At 37.7% G+C, this 11,604-nt stretch overlaps 1 protein-coding gene across 1 annotated transcript in view; it reads right to left on the reverse strand.

Moving 5' to 3' along the window:
• The window catches only part of LOC108526480 (protein eyes shut homolog), a 123,776-nt gene that overhangs the window by 41,785 nt on the left and 70,387 nt on the right, over positions 1-11,604 (reverse strand). The window contains exon 3 of the mRNA XM_017867281.1: positions 7,557-7,739. Coding sequence (XP_017722770.1) covers positions 7,557-7,739 — 183 coding nt within the window. The remainder of the gene's footprint in view (positions 1-7,556; positions 7,740-11,604) is intronic.

Raw genomic sequence — 11,604 nt, forward strand, 5'->3', positions numbered from 1 at the left:
GGACGCTGTCACATGACACAGGATGTACACATGTGCTAATATTGCCAAGTGTGGGGACAGAAGAAAATAATGAGAATTTTTCTGTTATAAAAAATTGAATATGGGCATACACTGTCAGTTTTGTTTATAAAATACCTCAGTGCTGTGCAATTGAACTATGTGTTACATTAGGGAATTGGCCACAGCCTGCTCTCATTCATCAGGCATCTTCCTTCTGCCTGCTCCCTACCAGGGCTCTCTGAAGAATAGTCTGAGCCCATTGCTTCTGTGACACTCCCAGCTTCAATTTTCTTTTTCTGTTCTATAGGGTTACATTCATTCCACTTTTTTCCACAGAAAAATCATCAAGCTATACTTATGCACTCTTATTTCTGTTACAGTTTATAACTAAGGGCTTGAAGCAAACAAGAAATTACTTGGCAGAAAATATGAGGCAACCTTGCATAATTACCACAGCATAGAAGACCTATATGCTGGTGACTGACAGAAAGCTATGTGCATAAAGTGCTTAGATGCATAGATCAAATTTCCAGGAAGTCAAATACATTTCTTCTAATTTTTTTTTCTTTTTGAGACAGAGTTTTGCTCTTGTCACCCAGGCTGCTATGCAATGGCACGATCTTGGCTCACTGCAACCTCCGCCTCTCGGGTTCAAGTGATTCTCCTGCCTCAGCCTCCCAAGTAGCTGGGATTACAGGTACCTGCCACCATGCCCAGCTAATTTTTGTATTTTTAGTAGAGACAGGGTCTCACCGTGTTGGCCAGGCTGGTCTTGAACTCCTGATCTCGGGTGATCCACCTGCCTTGGCCTCCCAAAATGCTGGGATTACAGGCATGAGCCACTGTGCCCAACTCCTAAAATTTTTTAATCACTGTATTATACAATTTTAACACAAGCTACAGTTGAGATTTTAACTTATATTTCAAAGATGCAAACAGTGCTACAGATTTCCCCTCCCCCTTCATTTAGATCCTAACTTCTTCACTACAATCCAAATCAATCAATGCCTACACAGCATTATTAGCTAACCAAGATAGTCTCCCTGTCCATAGAGAGACTTTCAGTTAGTGAAATAATCAATAAACATGTAATTATTGATTTTTCACCAGCTATCCAGCACAGGAATGATGCAGTCGGGAATTCAAAAGAAATTGAAAGAATTTATGATTAATCTTGTTGAGGGACAAAATTAAGATTATGAAATGCTGCTATTCTAGTGCTTTATGAAAATGGTACCTTCACATAATTCAAAGCAGGGATTATAAATGACCAAACAGTATTTAATTAGATACCAAATTATGGATAAAACCACAAGTGCTATGTAGGCTTTGTGTAGGTAGAATATAAGAGATCCAAATTTGTCAGAGAACATTACATGAATGAGTAGGTACTGGGAGAGGTAAAGAGGACTAGGGCAGGCATTCCAGGCAAGAGGAAGCTTGACGGTGGACTGAACGAGAGTGATGGATCTCAGGTAGCACGAACTTGTTGTTTACGCACTGTTGGAGTCAAGCAGCTGGGCCCGGGCAGGGGAGAATGGAACAGCAAATACCAGCTGGGCTGCTGTAGCACTAATTGTGGAGGATTGCTCAAAGTGAAAGGGAAGGATGAAAAGCACATTGGAGGACATGTTCTGTTCTCTGGAGATTCTCGCTGGATGAGATTTCTACTTTCTGATTTCCACGTTTTCTATCACTTATGTACATCTTTGCATCCAGTGCTATTTATATTCCAGATATGTATTAGACATTGTGATAGAGGTTGTATGTGCCAGACATGGTTCCTGGTTTACTGCTGTTAATTAACAAAACTTTAAGTACATGTTTTGCTTTTCTAAATTGATTGTAGGTTTCCTGCATCAAGGATCATGCATTTTTATATTCATTCTTTAAAAAACTGTTGAGTATTCATATATGACAGCCACTATTGATATAAAAGGAAAGTAGTGATTCTGGTTTGTAAAGATATCCAGATAGTTTAAAAAAGATATGAGAATTGTTACCAATGAACTGCAGTGAGATTAATTGTTAAATTTTTCTGGAAGAGGCCGGGTGCGGAGTGGCTCAGGCCTGTAATCCCAGCTACTTGGAAGGCTGAGGCAGGAGAATCACTTAAACCCGGCAGGTGGAGGTTGCAGTAAGCTAAGATCGAGCCACTGAACTCCAGACTGGGTGACAGAGTGAGATTCCGTCTCAAAAAACAAACAAAAATTTCTGGAAGAGTTAAAGACTCTAAAGAAGAATGATCTTTTGAGTTGAGGCTTGAAGGACAGTGTTTTGGAGGCATGCCTATGAAGCATGGGTGGCTCAGGAAGGTGGAACAGCCTGCACAGAAGTGGAGGACGCAGTCACATGACACAGGATGTACACATGTACACATGTGTTAATATTGCCAAGTGTGGGGCTGAATGAAGCAAAAGGAGATTGTGCAAATGGGCAGGGGCTGGATAAGTGTCTTTGTATATTATGCAGAGGAGCTTAGGTGGTATGCTATGATGAAACATGTTGATTAGCTAAGAAATGTTTGGACTTGTATGTTAGAACCATCCCCTGTAACAAAGAGGAGAATAGAGGGGAAGAAGGACATAACTGAGCAGAGAGACTGGAAAGGAGGTTATTGCTATTGCAATAGTTTGTGACAGAGAAGCCAGGAGCAATGAGGATAGAAAGAAGGAGAAAAAAACAAAAAGTAACTGGGAGGGAAAATGGACAGACCTCAGTGTTTCATAGAACATGGGGGATGAAATGGAGAGAGACCAGGACCTCATCTGTCTTGTTAATAACTGCTTCCCCAGCACCTAAAAGAAGGCCTCATCTAGGTGTCCAACCAATATTTGTCCAAATGAATGAAAGGGAAAAATCAAGATGATTCCTGGGTTTCTGGCTGAAGCAGAATGTTTATACCTGTTACCAACAGAAGGTATACAGGAGGGGAAGCCACGTATTCATCTATGGACTACTGTGGGATATATAGGGTGACTTCTAGAAGAGTCGGTCTCTAAGATGTACCTTACAAGAGAGTGGAGGGCAGGAAAGGAAGAGAAGCTAATGAAGGAAATGCCAAATATGACTGCAGAAGCAGAGGAAGAGGATTAGGTTAGGTAAAAATCATAAGTCAAAGGGACGTTTTCAAGATGAAGTATTTGACAGGATATTTCCAGAGAGTTCAATGAGAATGAAGTTTTGCAAAATGAGTGTTCAGCTTTGAAAGACTCAGAGAAGACTATCATCAGTGTTGTCCCCTTGCCTTTTATATGGACATATCAGAAATTAGAGGTTGGCTTACTCAAGTTATTTTATAAACTCTGTGACTTTGTGAATCTCTTCACCTGAGGAAGATAAAGGCAGCATATGGTATGGTGATTTTTGTAGTAACAACCAATATGTAGGTTAGAGATGAATGTTACTAAGCAATAACATCTAAATGTATATGTACTACTATTAAAAACATTGACTTGGGTCATTTCTTCTATAGAATAGATAATTGTAAATTGTACAGTTAATAATTATGATATGTTTTAAGAGATTCATTTCGTTAATTCATAGCTTTATGCTATATAAATTGATGAATCATCCCTATGTATGACATTATGGCCAATAATTACATACCTTAGTCCATACTTGCATGTGGTCTAATTTAGCTGACTACTGGAGGTTTTCAGTAGTTGCCTTCAAATATTACTTGCATAAGGCGGGGAAGAGGAGGGAGAGCATTAGCACAAATACTTAATGCATGTGGGGCTTAAAACCTAGATGATGGATTGATAGGTGCAACAAACTACCACGGCACATATATACCTATGTAACAAACCTGCACGTTCTGCACATGCATCCCAGAACTTAAAGTAAAACTTAAAAAAACAAAACAAATATTAGTTGCATAAAAAACACCTAAGGTTCTTGATAAAATTTTATTTTATTTTATTCTAATTTTTGATTCAAGAAGGCCTGGGAACTAGAGTTTTAACAAGCACATTCTTGTGATTTAAATATATGTGTGAAGAGCTCTTATTTGGAGAACTCTGTCTTAAGTCATTACACAATATATACATGTATTGAAACATCACATTATACCCCATAAATATGTACAATTATTGTATCCATTTAAAGAGAAAGCTTTTCAGTGCGATTTGTATTTTTTTAGCTGGTGTTCTTGCTCCCTCATGTGGTGTAATGTGGAACTGTATGTTTTAGAGCTCTCATTTTCAGGTTTTAGAAAATGAACTTCACAGTTTATCAATCTGTTCCTTAGCCTTTATTTAACCATGCTGTAAACCTATAAATGCAAGTGTAGAATTAGCATCAATTCCTTTGCATACAAAGCAGAATACTAGAGAAGACTAGAAAACGTCACATGTAAGATTCCACAATTTAGAAATGAGGTGGCTAAAACATTGCTTTATATTTTTTATGTGTGTGTTAAAGATTTTGAAGGAGAATTTGGTAGATGAGTACTAAAGGGTTTTGGTGTCAGTATTTTGATATCATGGTCCAGGTGTTTGTCTTTTGCTTAGGTTCTCCCTATTTGACTCTTTCAGGATTTAGAATATCAGTTTTGAAACGAGACAGACCTAGGGTCTGCAATACTCATTTGAAGTTTTCATTTGCCAGGCTTTTTTTTTTTTTCCAAATGAGAAGGATTTAATTGATAAATATATGATAAGCAGTGTGCAGAGTAAAGGGTTAGGAGTAGGAATTCTTTATTTCCCTTCCTGCCCTATAGTGGGCGCATTCACAGATATTTACTAAAACCATTGGAGAGAGGCTTTGTGGGTGATACAGTGATAACTCACTATTTCTATAAGTGAGAAGAGAAATTTAGAACTTTGCAGCTAGCCAAAGCCTGTAACAAAGGCTCCATATCCTAATGCAGAACAGGTTGTCCATGCTCAGACGAAGAGGAATTGATGGAAGAGTTGAGGGGAGGGGAACCACTGGGGAAATACTAATAGAGGACATAGCATTTGAACTGAGAATCCCTAAGAATGACCACTCTTTAGGAATCTTTGTGAAGCTCTGTTGCTGACTTATATCTCATGCAATTGTTTGTTATTATTGGGGTTGTTTTATTCATTCATTAAATAGTGATTATGGTCAGGCACTGGGTTAAGCATGGTGTAAAAAGTCGAACAGGGCTGACTTAATCTCTTTCTATATAAAGCTCCCATTCTGTTAGTGAAAACAGACAAGCAACAACCATTTTAAAAATAAAAGATTTCTAGTTAAAGTAATGGCAATGAAGGAAATAAATAAGAAGCTGAGGTAGAGAATAACTCGGATGGGGTGGGATAAGATTTACTTTGGTGAAGGTGGCTACAGAATGCCCTTCTGAGAAAAGACACACTACCGTGTTTATTGAGTACAATGATATTTTCTTTTCTTTTTTTTTTTTTTTTGAGATGGAGTTTTGCTCTTGTTGCCCAGGCTGGAGTGCAATGGTGCGATCTTGGCTCACTGGAACCTCCGCCTCCTGGGTTCAAGCGATTCTCCTGCCTCAGCCTCCCAAGTAGCTAGAATTACAGGCATGCACCACCATGCCCGGCTAATTTTGTATTTTTAGTAGAGATGGGCTCTTCTCCATGTTGGTCAGGCTGGTCTCAAACTCCTGACTTCAGGTGATCTGCCCGCCTTGGCCTCCCGAAGTGCTGGGCTTACAGGCATGAGCCACCACGCCCGGCCGAGTCCAACGATATTTTAAGAACTTCCATGTATTAAGTTCGTTATTCCTCACAACGCTGTAAGGAAATGTACTTTTACTATACTCATTTGATAGGTTAGAAAATAGAGGCGCAAATACATTAAGTAACTAGACACATAATTTGCACATGGTGGAGACTGATTCATGTCTACATCACCAGTCTCTAGAGCCTGCTCCCTTGACCACTATGATAGCTATTTCCTGTCAAGGCCAAGGAAAAAGCATGCACAAAACCTCTGAGACAGGAAAGCACTTGGTGGTTAAGGCACTGGAAGAAGAGCTTAGGAGAAGAGCACAGAGATAGTGAGAGTGGCCTGGTTGTGTTCAGAGATACAGACTGGGATCTGATCCTGAAGGCCCTTTGAGAATATGATAAGAAGGTTTGGATTGCATTGTAAGTGCAGTAAAAAGCCACAGATGGGTTTTAAACAAGGTTCAGACATGATCTAATAAACCTTTTAAGAGGCTAACTCTTATTACAATGTGGAGAATTAATTGAAGGCAGGAAATCAGTAGGGAGACCAGTCAGGAGGAGGTCATGAGGTTTCAGCATAGAGATGGGGAAGAGATTCAAACAAATTTTGGAGGTAGAATGAATTACACTTTATATGATAGAGTACCCATCCTAGCAGACATGGTGGGAGGCTGAAATACCACATTTCATTTGGGGTGTAGGCTCCTTTCAGACATGAGCTAATACAGAAAAGAGTGTTTGGTGTTAAGAGACAGTCACTGATTGAGTTGAAAAACACAGAATGTTATTTACCCTAGCACAGTAGAAGCACTGACAGCTGAGAGAAAGATCTTTTTCTGTTACAATATGTTGATCTCACAGATGAAAACACTGAACTCAGATAAGTTAGGTGATTAATTGCTTAACTATTGATTGCAGACTTAAAAGTAAAACGTAGGTAATTTCCCTTGACTTAACACATGCATAACTAGTTTCTACTTAAGAGAGACAAACTTAAGTTATAAGTTGATTTCCCACCAATTCCAGGGCACTGGAGTACTTTGTTACAGGCTGAGTACTTTCTTACTTCTTGCTCCTTTAATTTAGAATGGTTTTCTCTGAGGGCAACAACTGTTTCCATTTTATAACACACAGAAGAATGAGAATTTCCCTTCTCTCTTCACATAGGGAAACAGAAAGAAACAGAGGAAAGGACAAATCAATAAACTTACTTCCCATGTGACTTGGTCACCTTGCCTGTCCTCATGTTTGCCTGTAGGAATTTTTTCTTTTGATTATAAAAGATAGCTGATATGGTTAGGTTTTGTGTTCCCATGCAAACCTCATCTTGAATTGTAATCCCCATAATCCCCAGGTGTCAAGGAAGAGACCAGGTGGAGGTAATTAAATCATGGGGGTGGTTTTCCTCATGCGTTCTCCTGATAGTGAGTGAGTTCTCAGGAGATCTGATGGTTTTATAAGGAGCTATTCTCCCCTTTGCTAGGCACTTCTTCCTGCTGCCTCGTGAAGAAGGTGCTCTGCTTTCTCTTCACCTTCCACCGCGATTATAAGTTTCCTGAGGCCTCCCCATTCATGCTGAACAGTGAGTCAATTAAACCACTTTCCTTTGTAAATTACCCAGTCACTGGCAGTTCTTATAGCAACATGAAAACTGACTAATACAGTAGCCCTGATGTAAAGTAGAGCATCAGAAAGGGTCAGGGAACTGCTAAATACTTGGGACTACAAAGAACATGCTCAAGGTAGAAAACAGGAGGATGCTGCATCTAGGCAAATGCCTTTTTTTTTTTTATTTTTACCACAGCCAATTAGAATCTCCCTGAGGAATCTCTAAAGCATTCTTAAAGGATCAAGACAAGTCCTAGAGGGTTCAATTAATCTTACCATGGCCTTTCTGTCCAGTAAAAAATATCAAGTTATTTTGCAGTGCTGAGTGGTTGTTTGCCAGCTGAAACTTCAGGTGGAATTCATAATGGAAGCTGATGTCTGAGATCCGTGAATAAGCCAGGAATGAGGTGTATCCAAAGGCATCTGTGCCACTGAACCTTGGCTGAGTGATATTAATAGCTGTGGAAAAACCCAAACCAAACAGTTAAAATAAACCTGTACATGTATTTGTAAAGTGAAGGTTACGTTTTGCTGATTTATCTGGCCAAATAGTCTGTTTACTATCACATTAATTATACTTTAGTGCCCTTTAGCATTGAGCAACTAAGTGACTCAATAGGAAATTTCAAAACAAGAACAAAGCAAGTGCAATGTTTTGAGATCTTATATAAAACCTTTCACTAGCATACTCTTTCTACATAATGGATAATTTACTTAAAAAGCAAACCCCTATATTTTGAAGCTTAATTTTAGAAATAGAAAAGATTACTGGCAGCCAAAGTATTTGCTCAGGTGCCTCGTAAACATGATTTGGCATCCAAAACCTGGATATGACTTAGAGAGGAGCTCACAGCTTTGAAAAAAAACTGTGCTTTTCTAATCCTGCACCTTTATATGAACCAAAGCCCCAGGTCAGGGCTAGGAAAGTCAAGAAACAGGAAGGAAATTGGTCAGTTTTCCATCACCATTGGTTAGTGACCAGAACTTTGCTTTAAGTAAAAATACTTGTTTAAAAGAAATGTTCATTCTTTCTTTGCTGGGATGCTTGTTAAGTAATAAAAGCATGGAATTCAATAGGTGTGAAAGTGTAGGGAGATTTATTAAAAACAGGAAATGGTAAAACAGAAGTTCAAGGGCCAGTGTGAAAAAAAATGGAATTTAATTGAGAGGTGCTTCTTGTATCAAACTCTTCTCTTCATTATACTGTTTCCTTCATAAGTCCCCACTGGCTTTTACATTTCCTTACCCCAAGAGGACAACAGAAAATAGAAAGGGGATTTTGACACCCCATTCCTGTCTTTTATGGATGATGTCACCAGATTAAGGGATGTTCCTAGGATCTATTTTTATTGGTTGGGGACAGCTTGGTTGAGAACATAAGAGCTTATGTTGTTTCCTTCTCAAGAGATGTTGGAACTCCAGGGAAGCTGTAAAACTAGAATTTTTACAAGCCTTAAGAAATATCCTCACTCTGGTATCTAACGCTTAAAAGAGCTTCTTACATCTGTTTATAATTGTGTAGCAAATAATTGTGCTGTCCTGGGAAAAATGATTCTTATTGTTAAATGTTTATATATCTTTGTTTCATATGACTATTAAACTAAGATTTTTGTGTGAATAAGCTGAATGCTTTGTTTTGATATTTTATTAAAATCTTATAAGTTTATTGTATGACTGTTAAACTAAGATATTTGTGTGAATAAGCTGAATACTTTGTTTTGATATTTTATTAAAATCTTAACAGTTTATTCCCTGGGATGTGTGGCATAGGTTAAGTATAATTTTCTCAAATTTCACCAGAATGTGAAGTAGGGACTTTTGAGACATTTTGCTTCTTATGCTTATTTTTTAATCTAATGAAAACTTTATAAATTGTGTCCCTGAGATAATAACACTCTTCCCATCAGGTATATCACTTTCAATAGTACTATGGGGAGGATGACTGAGGGAAATGGAATGTACTGGAATTGAAACAGAATAAAAATACTGACCATCATTCAATGTTGGCATTAAAAACTATGAAAATAGAATTCAGTTAAATTTAACACTAAAATAGAAAAGGAATGACTATATTTTGCTTTTAATATTTCTTCCTGTTAATAATTTACAACCGAGTCTACCTAAAGGTTTCATTACATTTAGGCTAGATTGACAAATACATATCTCATATGTATAGTATTTTACTGTCAGACCCTGTGCTAGATGCTAGTGACACAAAGATAAAAAAGCACTAGTCCCTCAAGGAATTAGTGTGAGGTCAATAAATTTATTCAGCCGAACTGGATTGAAAATTGAAGCCTGGTATAAGAACTTTCAGGCAGAAGAAATAGCATGTTCTAGGGTGTGAAGACCAAAACAACACGTCATACTCAGGGAACTTATGAAGTCTGCAAATTTTAGAATGAAGAATAAAAAGGGTGGAAGGAAACGAAACAAGATAGTGGTCAAATCATGAAGAACTTTATATTTTCTTTATTATCCTAAAGTTGTTGGGCAATGATAAAAGTTGCTTTTTAGAAATATTACTCTGTTGATGAAGTGTGAATCAAAGATTAGACAGAGAGCCAGAGGACCATGCTTTGGTCAAGGATGAAAATGAGAACTTTGATATCAAGAAATCTAATAATTAAGCTTATGCAGAAGTGTAAATGTAAGGCAATTTATGGGTAACTCATTAAAGAAGTCAATGGTGTGATATTTAAACAGTTAATAGAAATATGTTATCAGTGCAATCAGTTTCATGATATAATTTTATACTATCAAAAATAAGTACTTTTGAAGTTTGAGAATAATAACGAAGACTGATAATAACCATGACCCATAGGAATGGATCTGTCACATGCTCAGCATGTCTTAGTCTAGTGGTACCTGCAGCTGTTGAGCATTTGAACTGTGGCTAGGCCTGTGTGGGAAGGGCTTAGTATGAAACAATTAAAATATATTATTAATAACATTCCCATATCCATTAAACATTGGGTTAAATGTATTACTAAAATAAATTTCATCTGTTTCTTTTTACTTTGAAAATGTCACTACTAGAAAAAAATTTACATATGCAGCTCACATTCTATTTCTATTGAATGGTAACACAGAGAGATCCAAGCATATTTTGATAGGTAAGTTCTTCCTCTAAACCATTAGTTGTGACTTACTTCAAGGGGCTTTTTCTTTTGATAACTTTGAACCTATAAAAAGATAGGGCCTCTATGGGGAGCAATAGAAATCAGGAGAAGGGGCCAAAGATAATATAATCCATCACTAAGAGGCTTCTATGTCTTCACTCACACTGTCTCTATCACTCTGGATTAGGCAGGAGAACGCGAGGGACTCAGATTAGGAGAAGACTTTCAACCTTACAAATGATTCTTTTCAATATTTTAAGCCCTTTTCCATCTTCCACCAGGTAACATTTGGTTAATTTGGTTACTCTACTGCACAAATTCCCAGATTAACCTTCTGGGAGGATCAGTCATCATCTAGTCAGAAAATTGAACAGATTGTAATGGGAATATTTTTGGGCTATTAAATGCATTTTAAAAAATGTTTGCAATCCCTAGTTGCCTCACAGATACCATGTGTAAAGTCATGCATTTTTTGTCAGTTCTTCTAAAGTTACATGAATGAATTGGGAACATGAGGAAAAAAGGGAGATGCTGGAATTTAAACTAAAATAAATTGCTTAATGTGTAGAAGAAAGCAAAATCACTAATAATGCTCTGGGACCATTTCAGGCACAGTCAAAAGGTATCCAGACATCATCTAGCAGCATTAAAAATTCTAAGAGCCTTGAGTAAAGAGAGAATATTGTGATATTTTCTATTATATTACAGTGCTATATTATAGGCTCAATGTATAATCTTTTTAGAAGGTTATATTATGCTTATAAAACACTTTTTAGCAAAAGTTATCATAGACAGGGTATAAGATTCTATTTTCTAATCATTTACTAAAGCAATTTTTTCTCATTCCCAATATGGCAGAGAAATAAGGCATTATTGTTTTTTAATGTAACTATATTTTCCTTTTAAAAATATTTTACTGTGGCCAGGCACAGTGGCTCAAACCTGTAATCCCAGAACTTTGAGAGGCTGAGGTGGACAGATCATGAGGTCAGGAGATCCAGACCATACTAGCCAACATGGTGAAACCCCATCTCTACTTAAAAATAAATAAATAAATAAATTAGCTGGGTGTGGTGGCACATGCCTGTAGTCCCAGCTACTCGGGAGGCTGAGGCAGGAGAATCACTTGAATCCGGGAGGCAGAGGTTGCAGTGAGCCGAGATCGGGCCACTGCACTCCAGGCTGGGGGAGTTGGAGTGAGA

Source organism: Rhinopithecus bieti, unplaced genomic scaffold (genome assembly GCF_001698545.2).
Source record: "Rhinopithecus bieti isolate Rb0 unplaced genomic scaffold, ASM169854v2 scaffold_53, whole genome shotgun sequence".
Classification (NCBI taxonomy): domain Eukaryota; kingdom Metazoa; phylum Chordata; class Mammalia; order Primates; family Cercopithecidae; genus Rhinopithecus; species Rhinopithecus bieti.